Here is a 22,452-nt window from a genome sequence, read left to right on the forward strand (position 1 = left end):
CCGCCTATCCTACCCACATCACTTTCCGGGAATATCCAAGCGGGAGGGCCCCACTGAGCTGCCAGTCAAGGAAACAGAAACTGCTGAAGTCCCACCCTTTGCTGCCCAAGGTCCGGGACTCTCCCTTTCAGCACCTCCTCTCTGGCCTCAGCTCCTCCCCGACAAACCCAGACCACCCACTTAGGGACCAGAAATAAGGAACCAGCTCACTCCCCTGTTGATTGTGTGTTATGGGGCAGAGTCCAGCCACTGTTTGTCCAGTGGGGTCTCTGACCTGCCTTTCTGTGGCTCATGGAGTCATTCTGGCCTCCCCCTCCCCCTAGGCCAGCCCTACCTGGCCCCCAGACAGAGGCGCAGACAGATGTGCAACCATTGATTTTTATTAATTTCATAACTGGGAAATTCCATGTGAAAGTGAAACAAGCATGAGTCCAGTAAACCAGGGGAGGAATTTGGGCACAGGCCAAGGAGCAGGAGGTGGGGCAGTGAGGCAGTCCCGCTGGCGGGAGCCCTGAGGATTGCCCAGTTTGAGTGTACTGCCTCTGGTATCCTAGAGACCCAGATTTACTCAGCTAGGAGAGGGATGGGTCACAGGGTCTAAGGGTGGGTATTCAGAGGTAGATGATGGAGGGGTGGCAGATCCTGGCAGGGCAGCAGATGTCTCGGTGGCCATAATTAGAGGGGCAAAAAATTCAGGACATCCCCCAAATGCTGCCTTAGCCAGGGCTGCACGTGGAAGAGATTGATGTGAAAGTCTCGTGGCGGCGGGACCCTACTACGAGGGGCCCTTTTGCGAGAGTTTTTGTCAGCAGAGCCAAGACAGGGATTGTAAAGACCCCAGCTCACCAGACCCACCTGGAGAAAAGGAGAGAACTGACTGGGAGGTTGTCACAGCCCCAGCTGTAAGCCCCAACCTCCCTAGATCCCTTAAAGGCCTCCCTCACCCCCGCCCCTACCAAGGCTGAGATCCTGTAACCCCTGGGTCCTGCAAGCTTCCACCTTCTCACCTGAAAAAACCTGAATCTCCGCTCAAGGAAAACGGCTCCCCCAGATTCTCCTGCCAGCAAAGGGTGACAGGAGTCAGTGTCATGCAGGACAGCCGATTGATGTTCTGGCATGCATGCTGGCCACAGGGATACAGGTGGCCTTCCCTTGGGAATCCAGGCATGCTGAGGGACTCACCCTTGCAGGGACTGTCATCCTCCTGGGTCCCACTGCATAGGAACTGGTCTGTCACCACCTCCCTCACATCTGTCAAGTTGGGGAACATGGCTTTCTCCTGGGAGACCACCTCGGCACAGCTTCTCCCCTGCAGTAGGGGTGGGACCGGAGAGAAGAGAATAAGCAGACCTGGCCGGGCGCGGCGGCTCATGCCTGTTATCCCAGCACTTTGCGAGGCTGAGGTGGGTGGATCACCTGAGGTCAGCAGTTCAAGACCAATCTGGCCAACATGGCGAAACCCCATCTCTACAAAAAAAAAAAAAAAAAAACAGCTGAGTGTGGTGGCGAGCACCTGTAATCCCAGTTACTCAGGAGGCTGAGATAGGAGAATCATTTGAACCCGGGAGGCAGAAGTTGCAGTGAGCCAAGATTGTGCCATTGCACTCTAGCCTGGGAGACAGAGCAATACTCCATCTCAACCAAAAAAAAAGAATAAGCAGACCCAGGGACACCTAGCAAGCCTGTGAGGCTGGGGAGGAGGAATGACCCATGTCAGAGACAGAAAGCAGCCAGAGCTGGAGAAGGAAGAGAGACATTCCGGGAGCTGTCACAGGGGGATCCCAGCATCCCCAACCTGAGGCCCTTACCTCCGCCCCCGTCTTGAGGTTAATGTTCAGTTTGCTCCCATTCAAGGCGACAAAATGAGCAGGAACACTCTGTTTGTTCAGCAGTTCATTCTCTGCAGTCAAGAGAAGGGGATGTTGGTGCTGGTTCTTTTACCCAGACCGAGATTCCTGGCTTGGGGACTGCAGCCTGGTCCTCATTATCACCGCCAAACCCCCGCCCCAGCTCTCAAGCACCCTAAGTCCCAGCACTCACCATGGTCCCTACAGGTGCTGCCTTGAGGTCTCCGCAGAGCCAGATTGGCCTCCACAGTGCAGGGAAGGCAGATGGGCCTGGGGAGGAGAAGAGCCAGTGTCACACTGGCCTGTCCCCAGTATCTCATCAGGGCTCTCCAGAGCGCTCTCCCCTCCAGGGCACCCTCCCGTCCCAGACTCCCGGCACCTGGCGTGGGTGGACATCTTTACTTTCTGGGCCAGCTTCAGCAGGGCAATGTCATCACCGTAGAACTCCAAGATTCCCTGGTCCTTTTTGGCAAAGACATCAAACCCTGGGGAGATCACTGCCTTCTCAATAAGGAATTCTTTGCCCCACTGGGATTTGGGATCTCCTGGAAATGATATGCCAGATTAGGATAGACCAGGGCTCCTGCAGGGGCCAGAGGCTGGGTCAGGTGGCAGGATCTGTGGCTTCGGGGTCGGGAGCCGGTGCATCCCCTGCCTTACCCACAGTGACCCTCCACAGGGAGTGGTCCTTGGCATCGAGGAAGCAGTGAGCGGCTGTCAGGACCCATTGGTCAGAGATGAGGGCCCCCCGACAGGTCTCGTGGCTCTTGGGCTACAGGGGAACAGGTGATCTTCAGGGATTGCAGTATCTCTGGCCCATGGCCACTTTCACCTCTGGAATCCAAACCCCACCCCCTCCTTCCAGTACCTTAATAGTGACATGCCAGGGTGTCCTCTCCTGGTCAGAGGCATTTGCTGACATGTTCCCCACCCCGCAGATGGTGTCTGTGAGCTTGGAGACATCTGTGGGTGTGAGGATCAGATGGGGAAGGAGGCAAGTGAGGGGCACTGAGTCTAGGTTCCCAAGATGGGCCTCTGGTGGGCCCCTCGCCATTGTCCCCACGCCAGGGAGGGCAAAGCTCACTCACCCAGCATATGTTCAAAGACCTGGTGCAGAGCCTTTGTGTCCTGGAGAATGAAGGCATGCCTCTCGCCATCCTTCTTGGACCCCAGCTCATTGAGTTCTTTCCAGTCCACATCCAGATTGCCCACCCCAATGGCATAGATGTCTGTGGGGAAGAGGGAAATCACCAGACTGCTGTGACTTTGGGGCTACCCGCGAGACAAGAGGCTGTCATTTGTAACTCACTGTGTCCACCCAGGACCTCCACGAGCTGACCCCTGCGACCTCCCCACTGCTACCTGTCTGCCTGCATTCCCTGCCACAACCTGCCCTTCACTCTCCCCCGGCACACAACCTCTTTGAAGTTCCTCAAATGCACACATAGGTGTAGCCGCACCTCAGGACCTTTGCCCCAGCGGTGCCTCTGCCTAGTTCACTTCTCCCCCAGACTTCCACATGGCTCACTTGTGTGCCTTTTTACGTCTTGGCTCAAATGTCACCTTCTCAGTGAGGCTCTCCTGGTCTGCCTGTCTAAAACTGCAGTGCCCCAGACACTTTCACTCCCACTTTGGAGTGGGAGTGAAAGGCAAGGTGGGAGGATCGCTTGAAGCCAGATGTTTGAGACCAGCCTGAGCAACATGGCAAGACCCCTTAGCTCATGTCACCTACCACCTACTGGGTTCTATGGTTTCCTTATCTTGTTGATTCCCTATAGTGGTAGAATTGTGTCCCCCCGAAAAAGATGTGTTCAAGTCCTAACCCCCACCCAGTACCTGTGACCTTATTTGGAAAAATGACCTCTGCAGATGTAATCAAGATGAAGTCACACTGGATTCGCGTGAGCCCTAATCCAATGAGTGGGGTCCTTATAAGAAGAGGTGAGCTGGGGCTGCGTGCAGTGGCTCATGCCTATAATCACCAGGGGACGGAGGTTGTGGTGAGCCTAGATCGTGCCATTGCACTCCAGCCTGGACAACAAGAGTGAAACTCTTTTCTAAAAAAAAAAATAAATAAAATAAAATAAAATAAAATAAAAAAGGCCAGGTGCGGTGGCTCACACCTGTAATCCCAGCACTTTGGGAGAGCAAGTTAGGTGGATCACCTGAGATCAGGAGTTCGAGACCAGCCTAGCCAACGTGGAAAAATCCCATCTCTACTAAAAACACAAAGAATTAGCTGGGCATGGTGGTGCACGCCTGTGATCCTAGCTACTCGGGAGGCTGAGGCAGGAGAATCGCTTGAACCTGGGAGGCAGAGGTTGCAGTGAGCTGAGACTGCGCCACTGCACTCCAGCCTGAGCAACAGAGTGAGACGCCATCTCAAAAAAAAAAAAAAAAGAAGAAGAAGAAGAAGAAGAGGTGAATTGGCTGGGCGCAGTGGCATCCCAGCAGTTTTTGAGGCTAAGACAGGCAGATCTCTTGAGGCCAGGAGTTCAAGACCAGCCTGGCTAACATGGCAAGACCCTGTCTCTACTAAAACTACAAAAATGACCTGGGTATGGTGGCACATGCCTGTAATCCCAGCTTCTTGGGAGACCGAGGCATGAAAATCACTTGAACCAGGAGGCAGAGGTTACAGTAAGCCAGGATTGCGCCACTGCACTGCAGCCTGGGCTCCTGGACAACAGAGCGAGACTCTGTCTCAAACAAACAAAAAAAGAAGGGAATTTGGATACACACACACAGGTAGTGGGTCTCCTATCTATATAAGAGAATAGCATGTACTGACACAGAGGTGCACAGAGAGAAGGCGAGTTGAAGACAGAGGCAGAGAATGGGTTTGTGCTGCCACAAGACCAGGCATGCCTGGGGCCCCTGGCAGCCGGGAAAGGCAGGAAAGGATTTTTCCTGAGAGCCTCCCGAGGCAGCACAGCCCTGCCAGCATCTCCATTTCACTCTTCTACCCTCCAGAACTGGGTGAGAAAAAAATTCTGTGTTCCACTCAGCTCTGTGGTACATTGGTAAGTATTTTTAAATGACTGAATGAATAGAAACAACTCAGAACATAATATGGAAACAAAACCTCAGATCTGGTCTTCCTCTGTAAAAGGTATAATCTGCCAGGCGCGGTGGCACAAGCCTGTAATCCCAGCACTTTGGGAGGCCGAGGCGGGTGGATCACGAGGTCGAGAGATCGAGACCATCCCGGTCAACATGGTGAAACCCCGTCTCTACTAAAAATACAAAAATTAGCTGGGCATGGTGGTGCACGCCTGTAGTCCCAGCTACTCGGGAGGCTGAGGCAGGAGAATTGCCTGAACCCAGGGGGCGGAGGTTGCGGTGAGCCGAGATCGCGCCATTGCACACTCCAGCCTGGATAACAAGAGCGAAATTCCGTCTCAAAAAAAAAAAAAAGGTATAATCTGGGAGAAGGGCCTAAAGCCACGTCTTCCCCCTGGAAGCCCTGGACCCACACAGCTGGCTGCGCCTGGCCTCTGGCTATGGTGCTGGTCAGACCTGCCTGAGGCAGACCACGGAGTCCAGTCCTCTTTCAGCCTTTGCACCCACTGTGGCCCATTTTTGCCCTCAGAGAGCCCCACATTGTGTGTAAAAAGCATGTGTAAAAAGCAAGGTGCTTAGGTAGATCGAGAGACCTTCAGCCAGGAAGTAAGCCAGCAAAGGCCTGGATGGAAGCAGCTGCAGCTGGAGCTAGACAATGATCATGCCTTGTGCGTTCCCTTTTCCTTCAGTTTCCTGCTTGTTTTCAATAAAATGTTTCTGTAGCATTTAACCTCGGCCCGGTGATGCTAAGGTGGAAGGGAGTGGGGTTTGAGTTTTGTCTTCCTTGGGCCAGAATTTTGAGGAACAAGCTTATCCCCGAGGGGCAGATGGAGTGGGGCAGTGTGAATGGAAAGGAGAGGAGCTAAGGAGAAGTGGAAATGTTGGGGCTCAAAAGTAGCTGCCCTCCCTGTCTGAGCATCTGTCTCTGAAATTACTGGTCAAAGGTCAGTGCAATTTGTGTTTAGTCTGAACCTGAGGAATTGTTCCCTTTAGAGGCCGTAACTGCCAAAGCCTTAGTTAGCCAGCTGTGCTGCTGAACGAGAAAACACCAGGGACATTCCCTACAGGGAATCGGGGTCCCTTCCTGGAAAATTTCCTGAAACACGAGCTGCTGATGATAATAATCATGACGGCTGCTGTGGCCACAGCTAACATATGCTGGGCGCTTTTCTGTGCCAGGCAGGCAGTGTTTGTCTGAGCATTTTCCCTGTCAGCTTAGGAACCGGGTCCTTGTATTACTCCCCTTTCACAGATGAAGAAACTTCCCATGGCCACAGCCCATTGAAGATGAAACCAAGATTCTCTGTCTAAAGCTGGTGATTAAAATAATAATTAAAAATTGGCCAGGCACAGTGGCTCACGCCTGTAATTCCAGCACCTAGCGGGGCCAAGGCAGGCAGATCACTTGAGGTCAGGGGTTTGAGACCAGGCTGGCCAACATGGTGAAATCCATCTCCACTAAAAATACAAAAATGAGCCAGGCGTGTTGGCACACACCTGTAATCCCAGCTACTCTGGAGGCAGGAGAATTGCTTGAACCCCAGAGGTGGAGGTTGCAGTGAGGAGATCAAGTCACTGCACTTCAGCCTGGGCAACAGATCAAGATTCTGTCTCAAAAATAAAATTAATTTAAAAAAATCTGTAAAGATGGGCTGAGCACAGTGGCTCATACCGGTAATCTTAGCACGTTGGGAGGATCACTTTAAACCAGGAGTTTGAGGCTGCAGTGAGCTGTGATTGCACCACTGCACTCCATGGGTGGACATCTTTACTCTCTGGACCAAATTCTGGGCCATTGCGGATGGACATCTTTTCAGGAAGATACCCAGATACCCTGAGTGACAGTGAGACACTGTCTTTAAAAAAAAAAAAAAAAAAAAAAAAAAAAAAGGCCGGGCGCGGTGGCTCAAGCCTGTAATCCCAGCACTTTGGGAGGCCGAGGCGGGTGGATCACGAGGTCAAGAGATCGAGACCATCCTGGTCAACATGGTGAAACCCCGTCTCTACTAAAAATACAAAAATTAGCTGGGCGTGGTGGCGCGTGCCTGTAATCCCAGCTACTCAGGAGGCTGAGGCAGGAGAATTGCCTGAACCCAGGAGGCGGAGGTTGCGGTGAGCCGAGATTGTGCCATTGCACTCCAGCCTGGGTAACAAGAGCGAAACTCCGTCTCAAAAAAAAAAAAAAAAAAAATGAAGATAAGGTTGAAACCATGGGCAGTAGTTTGACTCCAGACTCTTCAATGTGATACTCAGTTGCCTTCATACAGAACAACGCAGAAATAAAACCATTGGCTCTGGATCAGAGCCAAGGTGCTGGGACCCCTGGCCGAGGATCTCGGGACCTCTGCAGGAGCAGCACAAATGTGGGCGGGGGCTCACCCAAATAGTCGTTCCTCTTCTGGTTGATGTTCAGGATCTCTCTGATAAGGTTAACAGCTGTCTTGGGAGAGCCACCCATATTGGACTTTCCTACAACAAAGAGAATAAAGAATTCTTCCAGGTAATAGGATTCCCCAGGGCCCTCCTGGAACAGTAGGAAAGCATTTGGCCTGGGAACCTCAACACTTACACTGCCTATGAGAGTTTCAAAATACACTTTTAGGATGAGTGCGGTGGCTCGCGCCTGTAATCCTAGCACTTTGGAAGGCCAAGGCAGGCGGATTGCCTGAGCTCAGAAGTGCAAGACCAGCCTGGGCAACATGGGGAAACCCTGTCTCACTAACTACAAAAGATTAACCAGGCATGCTGGTGCATGCCTGCAGTCCCAGCTACTCTGGAAACGGGGGCACAAGAATTGCTCGAGCTGAGGAGGCAGAGGTTGCAGTGATCCAAGATGGCAGGCAGCACTGCACTCCAGCCTGGGCGATGAGTGAGACCCTGTCTCAAAAACAAAACAAACAAACATATATATTTTTTTCTTTTTTTCCTGAGAATTATAAGCTTTATATAGATATATGTTATATGTGATTTTTATATATATATACACTTTTACTGAAATTTTCTACATGCTAGGCACTAAGCCAGGTGCTTCCTATACTTTATCTCATCTAATTCTCATGAAACCCCAGGAAAAGTGGGTATCCTCATTTTTTAAACTAAGTCCTGGAGGAGCTGTGTAATTTGGACAATATCAAGAGGCAAATGACAAGACCAGATCCACTACAGACTGCTCCTTGCATCTGTGCCCCTCAACATTCCTGTTTGAGAGCCACGTTTCCTCATCTGTCTCCAAGTTACCTCCCAGATGGTAATACGCTAACACAAAGCACTTTCACACAAGCAACTTAAACAGCCCTCCATAAAAATTGTGTAAGGAAAGGAGGATGGCTATCATGATCATTGTTGCTGTCATTGTGGTTACGGTCATCATCATCAACACGAATTCTATTTTATTTATTCACTTCTTTTATTGAGACAAGGTAGGATCTCTCTCTGTCGTCCAGGCTGGAGTGCAATGGTGAAATCTCGGCTCACTGAAACCTCCACCTCTTGGGTTCAAGCGATTCTCCTGCCTCAGACTGCCAAGTAGCTGGTATTATAGGCATGTGCCACCACGCGCCCAGCTAATTTTTCTGTATTTTTATTGGAGATGAAATTTCACCATGTTGGCCAGGCTGATCTCAAATTCCTGACCTCAAGTGATCTGCCTGCTTTGGCCTTGACTGCTGGGATTACAGGTGTAAGCCACAACTCCTGGCTCTATTTTATAAATAAGAAACTGGGCCAGGTATGGTGGCTCATGCCTGTAATCCCAGCACTTTGGGAAGCTGAGGCAGGAGGATTGCTTGAAGCCAGGAGTTTGAGACCAGCCTGAGCAACACAGCAAGATCCCATCTCTAAAAACAAAAACAAAGCCGGGCACGATGGCTCACGCCTGTAATCCTAGCACTTTGGGAGGCTGAGGTGGGTGAATCACCTGAGGTCAGGAGTTCAAGACCAGCCTGGCCATCATGGTGAAACCCCATCTTTAAAAAAATAAAAATAAAAATAAATAAAATAGCCGGGCGCAGTGGCTCACGCCTGTAATCCTAGCACTTTGGGAGGCTGAGGTGGGTGAATCACCTGAGGTCAGGAGTTCAAGACCAGCCTGGCCATGATGGCGAAACCCCATCTTTAAAAAAATAAAAATAAAAATAAATAAAATAAAAACAAAAAACTGGGGCCCAAAGTGGCAGACAGAGAGAGAATCAGAATGCAGGGCTTCTGACCCCGTATTGGTGCCCCTTCCACTATTCCAGACCCACTCAGAGATGACAATACCCACCATCTGTCAGAAGGATGATGGCATGTCGGATTTCCTGCCAGGCCATCGTTTCCATGCCAAGGATTCGCATTTGGTTGTTCATCATGAGATAGACACTGTGCAGGGCCTCATAGGTGTTCGTCCCAGTTCCGTTTTCATGATCTGGAATATGCCAAAAGGAAGGGCTCGCTCAGAAACTTCCCACCTACCACCTAGCGGTAGGGGATCACTCTATTCCCCCAACCACTGGAAATGCAACTCTTTAAAATTTATCTTTTTGAGACAGACTCTCACTCTGCCACCCAGGCTGGCGTGTATTGGCATGATCTCAGCTCACTGCAACCTCCACCTCCTGGGTTCAAGCGATTCTTGTGCCTTGGCCTCCTCAGTAGCTGGGATTACAGGTGCCTGCCCTCATGCCCAGCTAATTTTTTGTATTTTTAGTAGAGAAGGGGTTTCACCATGTTGGCCAGGCTAGTCTCCTGACCTCAAGTGATACACCTACCTCAGCTTCCCGAAGTGCTGGGATTATAGGCATGAGCCCCTGTGCCCAGCCTGGAAATGCAATTTATCAATTGCTTTGATAAACTCAGACCTTTGCCATTCAGATAGAGATTTGGCATCATTGCTTGTTCAAACGTTAAAAGCCTTTCCACTTTAGAAATGTTTATTACGTAGGGCCAGGCGTGGTGGCTCACGCCTGTAATCACAGCCCTTTGGAAGGCCGAGGTGGGTGGATCATGAGGTCAGGAGTTTGAGACCAGCCTGACCAACATAGTGAAACCCTGTCTCTACTAAAAATACAAAAAATTAGCCAGGCATGGTGACAGTTGCCTGTCATCTCAGCTGTTCAGGATGCTGAGGTAGGACAATCGCTTGAATCCGGGAGGAGGAGGTTGCAGCAAGCAGAGGTTGCACCACTGCACTCCAGCCTGGGTGACAGTGTGAGACCATCTCACAAAAAAGAAAGAAAGGTTTACTGCATAACTCCAATCCAACACCACACTAAAGTCCCAAGAGTCGAAGATGAGGCTTCCAAAAACTTAAGTGGCTTCAGTAATTCACTAAGTGTCAGCTAGGCAGCTCCACATGGTATATGGGTGGCTAGTGCCATGGGGAGATGGCAGCGTGGAGCCATGCAAACCAGACAATGTGATTTTGGCAACTGAAAGGAATTAAAGCCCTGAACGGTGTGTTTGAACCTGAAGCACCTTAGAATGAGCTTTGAGCTGGGGGCAGCTGGACTCTCCCAACATAACCCTGGACACAGAAGCTACCCCAGACTCATGGGATTCAGGGGCCACCAAGAGGCCTCACTCTCTTTCTAACTTTCCCAGAATTAGTTTGCAGACCCTGAGAGGGTCCATCTCCTTTCCCATCATATGATGACACCCGTACCTTTGTACTTGGCATTTTCCAGACTGCTGATCACCTCAGTCACATCCCGGGAGGCGTCGTACAGGACAGACATGAGGACTTTGGGCTTTGAGGCAAACGTGATAATGGCGACACTCACATTGATCTCAAAGCTGAAGATCTGTGCGGGGCAAGTGAGAGGCAGGGTGAGGGGCCCTGAAGCCAAAGGGGAGATGGTAAGAGAGCAGCAAAGGGCCCTGGAGGAGGCAGAGAAACTGAACTGGAACCGACAGAGGCAAGGGCCAGGGGAGACACTAGGAAACAGCTGTTAGGAAGAAGCTAGGGGCCAGGCACAGAGGCTCACGAGGTCAGGAGCCTGATCACCTGAGATCAGGAGTTCAAGACCAGCCTGGCTAACATGGCAAAACCCCATCTCTACTAAAAACATAAAAATTAGCCTGGCATGGTGGCGGGCACCTGTAATCTCAGCTACTCGGGAGGCTGAGGCAGGAGAATCACTTGAACCCAGGAGTCAGAGGTTGCGGTGACCCAAGATCGTACCACTGCATTACGGCCTGGGCGACAGAGTAAGATTCCATCTCAAAAAAGAAGAAGCGGCCAGGCGCGGTGGCTCAAGCCTGTAATCCCAGCACTTTGGGAGGCTGAGGCAGGTGGATCACGAGGTCAAGAGATCAAGACCATCCTGGTCAACATGGTGAAACCCCATCTCTACTAAAAATACAAAAAATTAGCTGGGCATGGTGGCACGTGCCTGTAGTCCCAGCTACTCAGGAGGCTGAGGCAGGAGAATTGCCTGAACCCAGGAGGCAGAGGTTGAGGTGAGCCGAGATTGCACCATTGCACTCCAGCCTGGGTAACAAGAGTGAAACTCCGTCTCAAAAACAAAAAAGAAGAAGCTAAGGAAGTAAACTTCGTTGAACTTTGTTGAGTGTCCTTCTGTTTGACAGACTCCTCTCTCCTCATTTAATCTTCTCATCAACCCTGTGAGGGCTCATCATGGCCCCTATTTTATGGATAAGGAAATTGAGGCATATTGTCTTGTCCCCGTCCCCCATCACACCGCCAGGAGGAGGTGGAAGTGGGATCTGAACATGTCACATGACCCTCAGTCCCTGCTCCAACTGGTGCATGTTGCTGCCTCACAGGGCAATGAGTTACTTAATTTTGAGTCCCAAGAGAGCACAGAAACTGTCCTCTTTAAAATGTAGCTAGGAGGGAAAACCACCTATCACATTACATGAAGTATTGTGAAAAGCATAATTACAAAGCAAAGTGCTGGTGAGGGATTTAAACTAGTGGCTTCCAAACTTCTATCACACATATTTTATTTCATTTATTTTTTTTTCTTTTTTGAGACAGAGTTTCACTCTTGTCTAGGCTGGAGTGCAATGGCACAATCTCAGCTCACTGCAACCTCCATCTCCAGGATTCAAGCGATTCTCCTGCCTCAACCTCCCAAGTAGCTAGGATTACTGGCAGGCACCATCATGCCTGGCTAATTTTGAATTTTTAGTAGAGACGGGGTTTCACCATGTTGATCAGGCTGGTCTCGAACTCCTGATCTGAAGTAATCCACCTGCCTCAACCTCCCAAAGTACTGAGATTACAGGCATAAACCACCATAAAGCCTACACAAAATGTTGACGTTTTAAAAGGAAATTATTAAATGTTAAATTATTAATCTGATTTAAATTATTCCACGGGGCACTCATATTTTTCTGGATCACTCCGGAGGGTTATCTCACTATCTTTCTATGGAGATCACTGTTCTGAAGGACGAATTCCTGGCAAGTAAGACCTGAGCCTTTCCATCTTCTCTGTCCCCCAGCCCCCAGCACAGTGCCTCAACAGTGCATGTGGAATAAAAATTATGATTGTATAAATTGAATTCATGATTCCTACATGGCATGTGTATCATCTGAGGAGACTTCTTGGAGGAGGTGGGCTGAGAGTGGGACTTTCAGGAAGGGAAGGAGTCAGAGAGAGAGACAGTGAGCGCAGGAAGGCCTCCACTGCAGGCAGGCTCCTGATTCCTGACCCTGTCCACCATGAGGGAGGCACTCTCCTTGAAGATGAGAAAGTCCTTTTCCGACACACTCTGCGAAGAATCCAGGAGCAGGTAGAGGTTCAGGTGACCAGAGCGCTGGATTTGGATTTTACGGCCCAGGTTTTCTGGAGAAATGTGGAAGGGGAGATTCAGATCCGCACCTCCTTCCTGTGCTCTTGCCAAGAGGGTCCAGCTTCTCTGCCTCCCTCCCTTCCAGTGGCTGAGCCCACCAAGGCTCCTGGCCACCAGGAAGTTCATGCCCTCCCTTGCTCCTGCCCAGATCCAGCACCCTGCGCAACCTCAAACCCCACCTCAAACACTCACCCTTCGTCTTCTGGGTGGGATTGGTGGCCCCAAGCAGGTGGGAAAAGGAAGTGCCCAGGGCAGGGGCCACATCCTCAGGGAAGTCATAAGAGTAGGGCTCTGTAGGAAGAGCCACACAGGGGTCAGCTGGGGTAGCAGCTGGGGGTGCCCAGGAGTCTCAGGAGGGCAGAGCAACTACTCACGGCGGCAGATGGGCTCTGTCCCACTCCAGACCCCGTTGCTTTGGCACTCCCTCTCTGCAGACCCCGTGAGCACAAGATTCGAGGAGCAGCGATAGGTGACCTTGTCCCCAAGACCAAAGCGGGAGCCCGTTCGCACCGCGCCCAGCGAAATGCCTGGGTCGGGGCAGTGGCCAGCTGCGAGTGGACAAAGGAAGGCAGAGGTGAGCAGCCCCCTCCCATCAGGCTCTGCATCCTCAGCAGCCTCATTTGCTGGCAGAAGCTTCCCAGTTCCAAACCAGGGAGGCACCCGTGTCTGTCCCAGAGCCCCTACAGCCCCAGGGAAGAAGTCAGCTGATGGTCCCTCCACTCCCACAGAGAACACCTGCATTTCATAAGCCACAGTGAGACACCCCTACACACCCATCAAAACGGCTAACACTGAAACGACAGACAATTCCAATGCTGGAGATGATGCCGAGCGATTGGAGCTCTGTTACATTGCTGGCATGTATGTGGGTGAAACTTCCCAGCCTCTACTGCAACTAAACATATGCCAGCTTGTGACGTGACAATTCCACATTTAGATCATTTACTGAAGAGAAGCAAGTGCATACATATACCACAGTCACACGCAAGAATGTTCCTAGAGCTTTACTCCTAACTGCCCCAAGCTGGAAATAACCCAAATGTCCATCAACAGGGGAATGGATAAATTGTAATATATTCGTATGATGGAGTACTACGCAGCAATAAAAAAGGACAAACTACTGATACACACAACAACATGGATAAATCTCACAGGCAGAATATAGAACAAGGGATGCCAGATGCAACAGACCACATCCTGCATGATCCCATTTACAGGAAGTGTAAGAACAAGGTACCTAATCTATGGAGACAGAAGTCGGAAGAGCCTTTATCTTGTGGGAGGGGACAAGAGAGAGCCTCGTTCTCTGTCTTGGGTGATGATTACGTGGGTGGATGCATGTGTAACAAATCATTGAGCTAAATACTTAAGATTTGCACATTTTACAATAGGTAAATTATGCCTCAATTTTAAAATAAGTTAGAGTCACGTCTGAATCAATGGCCATTTGGCAAAGACTCAAGGGCATGAGTGGGGAGCCATGGTCTGGGCCACTGGGTGAAGAGGTGGTCCTGCCATCTTACGGACTCTGTGGCTTCTGTATGATGTGCTGAGAACCATGATCCAAGAAGCTCCCAAACCCACAGGCAAATGCGGTCCAGGGAATCCTAGGAGCCCCACTTCTGCCAAGCAGAGCCCCTCGCCATTCACAGGGGCAGCAATAACCATGAGAAAAGTGCATATGGCCAGGCATGGTGGCACATGCCTGCATTCCCAGCCACTCAGGAGGCTGAGGTAGGAAGATCACTTGAGCTCAAGAGTTTGAAGCCAGCCTGGGAGACACAGCGAGACTGCTAAAAAAACAGAAACAGGCTGAATGCAGTGGCTCATACCTATAATCAGAGCACTTTGGGAGGCTGAAGTGGGTGGATTGCCTGAGGTCAGGAGTTCAAAAGCAGCCTGACCAACATGGTGAAACCCCATCTCTACTAAAAATACAAAAATTAGCCAAGTGTGGTGGCGGGCGACTATAGTCCCAGCTACTTGGGAGGCTGAGACAGAATTGCTTAAACCTGGGAGGCAGAGGTTGCAGTGAGCCAAGATCATGCCACTGCACTCCAGCCTGGGCAACAGAGAAAGATTCCATCTCAAATAAATAAATAAATCAATAAACCAAGACTGAGCAGCTCATGCCTGTACTCCCAGCACTTTGGGAGGCTGAAGTGGGTGGATCACCTGAGGTCGGAAGTTTGAGACCAGCCTGATCAACATGGAGAAACACCATCTCTACTGCAAATACAAAATTAGCCAGGCATGGTGGCGTGTGCCTACGATCCCAGCTACTCAGGAGGCTGAGGCAGGAGAATCGCTTGAACCCGGGAGGCAGAGGTTGCAGTGACCCGAGATCGCACCACTGCACTCCAGCCTGGACAACAAGAACGAAACTCTGTCTCAAAAAATAAAATAAAAACAAAACAAAAGTGTGCATGGCGTTTATCAGTTTCCAGGGGCCATTATAGATGTTCACTAGTATCAACTCATTTAATCCAGATGGCAATCCCATGAGGTCAGCACTCAGTATTCCTGTTTTACAGACAGGAAAACCGAGGCCTAGAAAGGTTAAATAACCTTCCCAAAGTCTGTCAACATCAGAGTGGGGCTTGGAACCCAAACGTGGCTTTGAAGGCAAGGCATTAAAACACAGTACTTGACTCTCTCCCAGCGTATCTCCCCTACAATAATTTGTGAGGCCTAAATACAAAGTCTTGCTTTCAGGCACTTAGAGAAGCCGGGCAGAGTGTGTGGAGGTGCTATGCTCCATGTGAAGCTTAGCACCAGCTGCCTGGGGCCCGGCCCCTGCAGACTTGTCATGTGTGACCTGTAGACCTCAATTTACCAAAATCCAGGAATACTATTATGGCACACTGGACAGCAGACCCCTCTCCCCACAGAGGCTTCCTGGATGCACATTGGGTCCCAGGCTTCCCCGGGAGACCCCAACCCCCATATAGCCCATCGGCCAGAGCGCTCACCCCCATTGTCACACACAGCCGTTTGTCCATCCCACATGCCGTTGGGGCGACAGTGGCGCACAGGCGAGCCCCGCAATGTGAAGCCATCCTCACATTCGAAGCTCACGTTGCCACCCACAGGGTAGGACCCCAGCCGTGGGGTATAAATGCCATTCTCAAAGGAGACAGGGGCTGGACAGCGCACAGCTGGAGAGAGAGAAAGTGGGTGGGGAATATAGGGCTGGATGGAGAACACCTGGGCTGGGGGTTAAGCAGGTGATTAGAATGCATGTGAATGGTCAACTGGTTGTCAAAACACTGAACTATTAGGTTCCAGCATGTGAAATTGCTGTTTTTGGCAACTGATTGAATATTGCCAATTTCACAGAATCTAAGCAAATTGATTGATAAATAGCCATTTCCCTCAGCCCCCTGATGATCATGGCCTCTCCAGCCACCCTCCTTGGGATCCTCAGATGTTCAGAGGACTCCAGGACCATTCTGCATCCATTCTGAATGGTCACTACCAGGCAGTCAATTGTACATAAAAAGTCATCCCTGGCTTTAGTACCCCACGGTCTCCAACAAAACGTGTCCCCAGTTCCTTGCTTCTGGCAATTAACATTTTCTGGATATTTTGAAAAGCCCTCTGCAAAACCAACTTTGCCATCTAGTCAGGATAAGACCCCCCACCCACCCACCCACCAGCAACTCCCAAACAGAAGTTCTGGGGTGGCCCCTGGTGGAGCACCCTGAGCAAAGCCCACAGCAAGTCTCACGTTTGCAGACTGCCTTAGTCAGAGACCGGGTGGCTCCTGGGGTCTGCCACTGTCCGCTGCTCTTGCACAGCCGTGTTGATGGGGATGGGTACCGGCCCAGGGGGCAGGAGTAGATGAGAAGGCTCCCAGGGGCCCAGCCGTGGCTGAGGGTGAAGGTGCCACCGGAGATATTCACATTCTGAGGGCAGGAGGGAGCCGAGTCTGCCGGGCCTGGAAGCATGGGGACAGGGAGACAGCAGTGGGGAAAGAAGGAAGACACCGATGAGAAACGGAAAGCAAAAGACTCTGTTTCACACATGGAACTCAAGCCGGGAGCACCAGCCTCTCCCACAGGACCCTGACGTTCCCCCTTCCCTGCCTCCTACCTGGATACAGGAACAGCAGGCAAAGGAGAACCATCAGTGAGTCCATGGTGTCCTCCCTAGGAGCAGCTAGAGGCAGAGAGCCGAGGGAGGGAAAAGGTCATCTGACTTCCCGAAAGCCAGAGCTGGCACAGCAGCTGCTTCATTGCTGCCAGAGAAGGAAAGCCAGGGAGTGGCAAGGGGGATGGTCTTAGGGAAAAAATAAGCAGGTTGGGGACTGAGCTGAAGGGTAAAACCATTGCCCTGCCTCCCTGATGCTAATATATCTGTTGAGGCAATAGATCTCCCTCACAGGCTTTGTGTACTGCCCCCACGCTCCATCCACCCCACATGTGCACGTGTGCAGCATACACAACTGCTCACAAACACGCAGGCAAACATATTTGCGCTCATGCGTGCGTGCACTCATGCACCTTGCTCTTGTGTGAATAGTCTAAAGCACACAAACCCACAAACCATCCAAGATATTGCAAAACATTTTATTCAAGTAGTTTTAGCGTTCTTTTGGGCTTTACCAAGGGGGTTTTACTTCCTGAGAGCCCAGAACAGTGTTGTCTTCTTGAACATAAACTTCCAAAGATGTGAAACTAATTTTTTAAGAACTTGTTGATAAGTAGGAAGATTGACAATACTTTTATTCCCTACACTCCTTCCCCAGAAAGAATCTAGGGGTAAAAAAGGAAATCAACACTTAGTTTTGGAGACAGGAAAAACGTTTACAATATTTTTACGGAAAGTCTAGTAGATGAAATTCCCAACTGGTAAAGTAAATAAATTTGCGGTTGGTTACTCAAAGGAATAAAAGTTTCTAGGGGGCTGGGATTTGCCTTTAAATCATAACCTGCACTTGTATGAAATGCAGGAAGCAAAAAAACTTGAAGCTAGTGTGTTTGTCTTCCTGACCCCCTGAAGTCTTTTCAATACCTTTTTAAACGGTGTAGGGTACAAATAAATAACATCAATAAAAAATAAAGATGAAACCTCTCTGAAGTGATCATTTAAGTTTGCAAAACCCTTTTGGTTTACAAGTGAGTCCTCAGAGAATCACTTGAACTCAGAAGGTGGAGGTTGCATGATCTGAGATTGTGCCACTGTACTCCAGCCTGGAGGACAGAGCAAGACTACCTCCCAAAAGAAAAAAAAAATTAGTCCTCAGAAACACCTGTATACAAAGTGGGGCTCCCCTTGGATAGGGCTGAGTGCATGAAGACCAGAACACCCTGGTGTTGGGGACTCCGGAGCAGCTGCTGTGGCAGAGCTACTAGTGCCTCCCCTACCCCTCAAGTATCTCTTCTCCTTCCTTCCACAGTGACAGATGGTTAGGGCTGGGTGCGTAGGCTCACACCTGTAATCCCAGTACTTTGGGAGGATGAAGTGGGTGGACCACCTGAGGTCAGGAGTTCGAGACCAGCCTGGCCAATATGGTGAAACTCCCATCTCTAGAGAGAGAGAGAGATGGTTAGGGGGACACATAGTCACCCAGCTAAAGACTATATTTCCTAGCTTCCCTTGCAGCTAGGTAGCCGGGTGACAGTTCTGGCCAATGAGATGTTAGTAGAGCTTATGGATGTAATTTCTAAGCCATGTCCCTAAAATAAAAAGGAGGTGTGCCTATTCTTCTCATGGGCTGGAATATAAACCTAGTGGAGATCCGTCTTCCACCAGGAAGATGAGGGCAACATCTGGAGATGACAGAGCAAATAGACAGAGAAGTCTGGGTATCTGACACAGATGTCATACCAGCCCTGCTCACCTACTTAGATTGTTACAAGAGAGTAATAAACCATCTTAAGGGTGGGGGGTTTTTAGGATTGTTCACAAACACTGTGGCTTTGTCTTCTTTCACTCACATTGTAGGATAGAATTTCCTCAGCCACTTGTTTTAGCCAATGAGATGTGAGTACAAGCGATATGCATCACTTCCTGATGGAAGCTCAATGTAATCTTCACCCTGCTCTTCCCCTCTGTATGGTAACATTTGAGGTGGTGACTGCTCCATCAGCCAAGATCCCTGGGTGATATCAAAAACACAATACCAGCCGGGTGCAATGGCTCACGCCTGTAATCCAACACTTTGGGAGGCGGACGCAGGCAAATAACCTGAGGTCAGGAGTTGGAGACCAGCCTGGCCAACGTGTTGAAACCCGGTCTCCACTAAAAACACAAAAATTAGCTGGGCATGGTAATGCCCGCCTGTAATTCCAGCTATTCGGGAGGCTGACGCAGGAGAATTGCTTGAACCCATGAGGCAAAGTTTGCAGTGAGCCAAGATCACACCACTGCACTCCAGCTTGGGTGACATAGGGAGACTCTGTCTCAAAAAAGGGAAAAAAAAATTTAAAAAGCACAAGACCCTGCTGACTCAGTGGATAAATAACATGACCAAAAAATAAACTTTGTTATTTTAATTCATTGCATTTCTACAGATGCAGGAAAAAAGTACTACCCAATATGCAGGAAATTTAGAAATTATTTTTTATTTTTCATATTGGACAGACAGTTCTGCTGGTCTTCCATGCAGCTGCAGTCAGCTGAGTTCAGCGAACAGTAGGACAGCTGGCCCTTCCTCCCCAGGGTCTTTTATCCCCAGCCCTCATAGCATGGCAGTCTCCGGGCAATATTCTGAGGAATCCAAAACATAAGCTGCAAGGTCTCTCGAGGCCTATCCCCAAAAGCCACTTAACACTTTTTTTTTTTTTTAGAGACGGGATTTCACTATGTTGGTCAGGATGGTCTTGAACTCCTGACCTCAGGTGATCCACCAGCCTCGGCCTCCCAAAGTGTTAGGAATACAGGCGTGAGCCACCGAGCCCAGCCTGTCACTTAACACTTCTAACACCATTGGTCAAAGCAAATCACAAGGTCAGCCCAGATTTAAGGCTGGGGGCATATAATTTACCTCTAGATAGTAGGATGGCAAAGTCACATTGTGAAAGGGCATGCACATCAGAATAGGAGAGATTGATGGCTATATTTCATAAGCCCTCCTAGGGCAACAAAATTTCTAGGTTGTTGCTTACCAGAACATAATGAAGCCTAACCTGACTGAACATTTAAGTCACTAAACTTTGGGTACCTTTTAAAGCCATCAAACTAATATGTAACAGCTGCCTTCAAAAGAAAGGACCAGCCGGGCGCGGTGGCTCAAGCCTGTAATCCCAGCACTTTGGGAGGCCGAGGCGGGTGGATCACGAGGTCAAGAGATCGAGACCATCCTGGTCAACATGGTGAAACCCCCGTCTCTACTAAAGGTGCAAAAAATTAGCTGGGCATGGTGGCGCGTGCCTGTAATCCCAGCTACTCCAGAGGCTGAGGCAGGAGAATTGCCTGAACCCAGGAGGCGGAGGTTGCGGTGAGCCGAGATCGCGCCATTGCACTCCAGCCTGGGTAACAAGAGCGAAACTCCGTCTCAAAAAAAATAAAAATAAAAATAAAAATAAAAACAAAAGAAAGGACCTTTCTCTCATGAGTTTCTCCCAATATTTGTTGAGTTAAATCAACTTGGGACAATGTGGCAGAATCATTCTCTCTCCCTGCTTAAGTAAAAAAATAACTCCCAAGTTTTCTGGCCCCACAGAGTATGTTCCTAAGGAGAAGTGTTTACTCCTCAATTTCTCTACTCCCTTTCCCACTGGCTGGAATGTGGACAGAATGGTGGACATTGGAACAGCCACCGAGATCACAAAATGAAAGTCACATGTGGATGATGATAAAGAAACGAAATTAAAGAAGCCCTGCTCTCCAATCCTGCAGAGTGAATAGGACTGACATGGATCACTGATGCTCAGACCATTTAAGCCCCTGTTATTCTAGCTTGGTTAGAACAGAGCCAACCCATGTCTAACTGGTATACCTAGCCGGAAATCAATGTGAGAGCCCAAGGCAATGCTCAGGGGGGAGTGTTTATTAGGATACAAGTTAAACTTCTATAATGAAGAGACCCTAAAATACAATAAGATAGAAGAGACCCCAAAATATAGTAAGATAGAAGAGACCCAAAAATATAGTAAGATAGACCCTTACATAAGATACAATTTTGCTGCACTTTCAAATAACAGCCTCAGGGTAAGCAGACAAGACGGACGGCATGTGTGGCCCTGGCTGGCGGAGCTGCTCATCAGCCTCCTTCAGGCCTCCAGGTACTTTCCATCTGCAGTTCATGCTTTTGGAAATTGTCCTTGTCTGCGTGGTTGAAACACGATCTCCATCAAGTGTGCGTCCCACCCCACTCTTCCACTCATATTCCATGGGCAAAAACTCGTTATAGTCCACTGTCAGCTCTCCAGGAGGCCCACGTGGAAGGCCCATGACCTGAGTGACTGTGGAGCTGAAGACGCCAGATCTTTATTCCCCTCGGCACCCCCGATTAGATTTTCAGTAGACTTCACCGGATGAGTGTGACCTTGGCTTCTCTATTTCAAAAGCCCGGCAAATGTAACCGTGTTTTCACTGCAGGTGGAAGGAAGGAGGTGAATAATCTCTTAAAAAAAAAACAGACCTGCCTTTCCTGCCAGCTTCTTCCATCTCATCTAAATTTCTTCTTATTAATTCTAGGTTTCTAACATCTGCTTCCAGGGGTACAATTCCAAAAAGAAGAAACCAGTACCCCAATTCTGCACTTCATCCCCTCGTCAGAATTGGTTTCGGTTTGTTGTTTGTTTTTGTGTTTATGTGTGTGTGGTTTTTTGTTTTGGTTTGGTTTTTTGAGATGGAGTCTTGCTTTGTCACCCAGGCTGGAGTGAAGCAGTGCGATCTCAGCTCACTGCAACCTCCACCTCTTGGGTTCAAAGGATTCTCCTGCCTCAGACTCCCGAGTACCTGGGATTACAGGCACATGCTACCATGCCCGGCTAATTTTTGTATTTTTAGTAGAGATGGGGTTTCACCATGTTGGTCAGGCTGGTCTCCAACTCCTGACCTCAGGTGATCCACCTGCCTCAGCCTCCCAAAGTGCTGCGATTACAGGCATGAACCACCACACCCAACCCCCGAGTCACAGTTAAAAACTCAGAAATGCAGCTTGGCCAACATGGAGAAACCCTGTCTCTACTAAAAATACAAAAGTTAGCCAGGTATAATGACACGTAAGTCCATCTCAAAAAAAATAAATAAATAAAACTCGTCTCTATTAAAAAATATATATATATGTAAATTAGCCAAGTGTGGTGGCACGTGCCTGTAATCCCAGCTACTCAGGAGGCTGAGGCAGGAGAATCACTTGAACCCAGGAGGTGGAGGTTGCAGTGAGCCGAGATTACAGCACTGCACTCAAGCCCGGGTGACAGAGTGAGACTCCATCCCAAAAAGAAAAAAAAAAAGTCAGAAGTGATGCTGTGATGTCCTCTCAGGATGCCTTATTCTCACAGCTGGAAATGTCTGAGGAAAAGTGGCAGATAGCATGGGCCGATCCCACCGCGGTGGCCAGTCTACTCCTTATCCAGTCTGGCCACTTGGACATGGACTTCGCTGGCATCCTAGGATCTGCCACCCCTCAACCTTCTGTGGCAACTGCAAGTCAACCCCCAAACTGGAAAACTAGGCTGACCTGGCCTGGTTCAGAGCCTTAATGTGTGACTGTAGCTGGGACTCAGCATTGCTCTGCAAGCCTCTTGGTGCTTGTAGTGGATCTGTCCTCGCCCCACCACATCCCT

At 49.7% G+C, this 22,452-nt stretch overlaps 1 protein-coding gene across 1 annotated transcript; it reads right to left on the reverse strand.

Moving 5' to 3' along the window:
* Positions 1-364: 364 nt before the first annotated feature.
* C2 (complement C2) lies at positions 365-17,030 on the reverse strand. Its single transcript, XM_039466387.2, has 18 exons — positions 16,805-17,030; positions 16,440-16,649; positions 15,682-15,867; positions 13,084-13,257; positions 12,902-13,000; positions 12,569-12,702; positions 10,552-10,690; positions 9,175-9,315; positions 7,290-7,379; positions 2,936-3,076; positions 2,716-2,810; positions 2,508-2,619; positions 2,227-2,392; positions 2,041-2,117; positions 1,809-1,900; positions 1,183-1,309; positions 1,008-1,057; positions 365-855 (listed from the first exon to the last, which is right to left on the reverse strand). The coding sequence occupies exons 1-18, from the start codon at positions 16,848-16,850 to the stop codon at positions 676-678; spliced, it is 2,259 nt and encodes a 752-aa protein (XP_039322321.2). The 5' UTR covers positions 16,851-17,030; the 3' UTR covers positions 365-675.
* Between the last annotated feature and the right edge of the window lie 5,422 nt (positions 17,031-22,452).

Source organism: Saimiri boliviensis, chromosome 4 (genome assembly GCF_048565385.1).
Source record: "Saimiri boliviensis isolate mSaiBol1 chromosome 4, mSaiBol1.pri, whole genome shotgun sequence".
In the NCBI taxonomy this organism is placed as follows: Eukaryota; Metazoa; Chordata; class Mammalia; order Primates; family Cebidae; genus Saimiri; species Saimiri boliviensis.

Bases quoted from the DNA above. Each gene is read 5' to 3' on its own strand.
- C2 (XM_039466387.2), bottom strand. From the start codon at position 16,850: ATGGACTCACTGATGGTTCTCCTTTGCCTGCTGTTCCTGTATCCAG. The intron at 2,811-2,935 runs GTGAGTGAGCTT...TCACACCCACAG, and splicing joins GGTCTTTGAACATATGCTGG to ATGTCTCCAAGCTCACAGAC. The intron at 856-1,007 runs GTGAGAAGGTGG...CCTTTTCTCCAG, and splicing joins GGAGATTCAGGTTTTTTCAG to GTGGGTCTGGTGAGCTGGGG.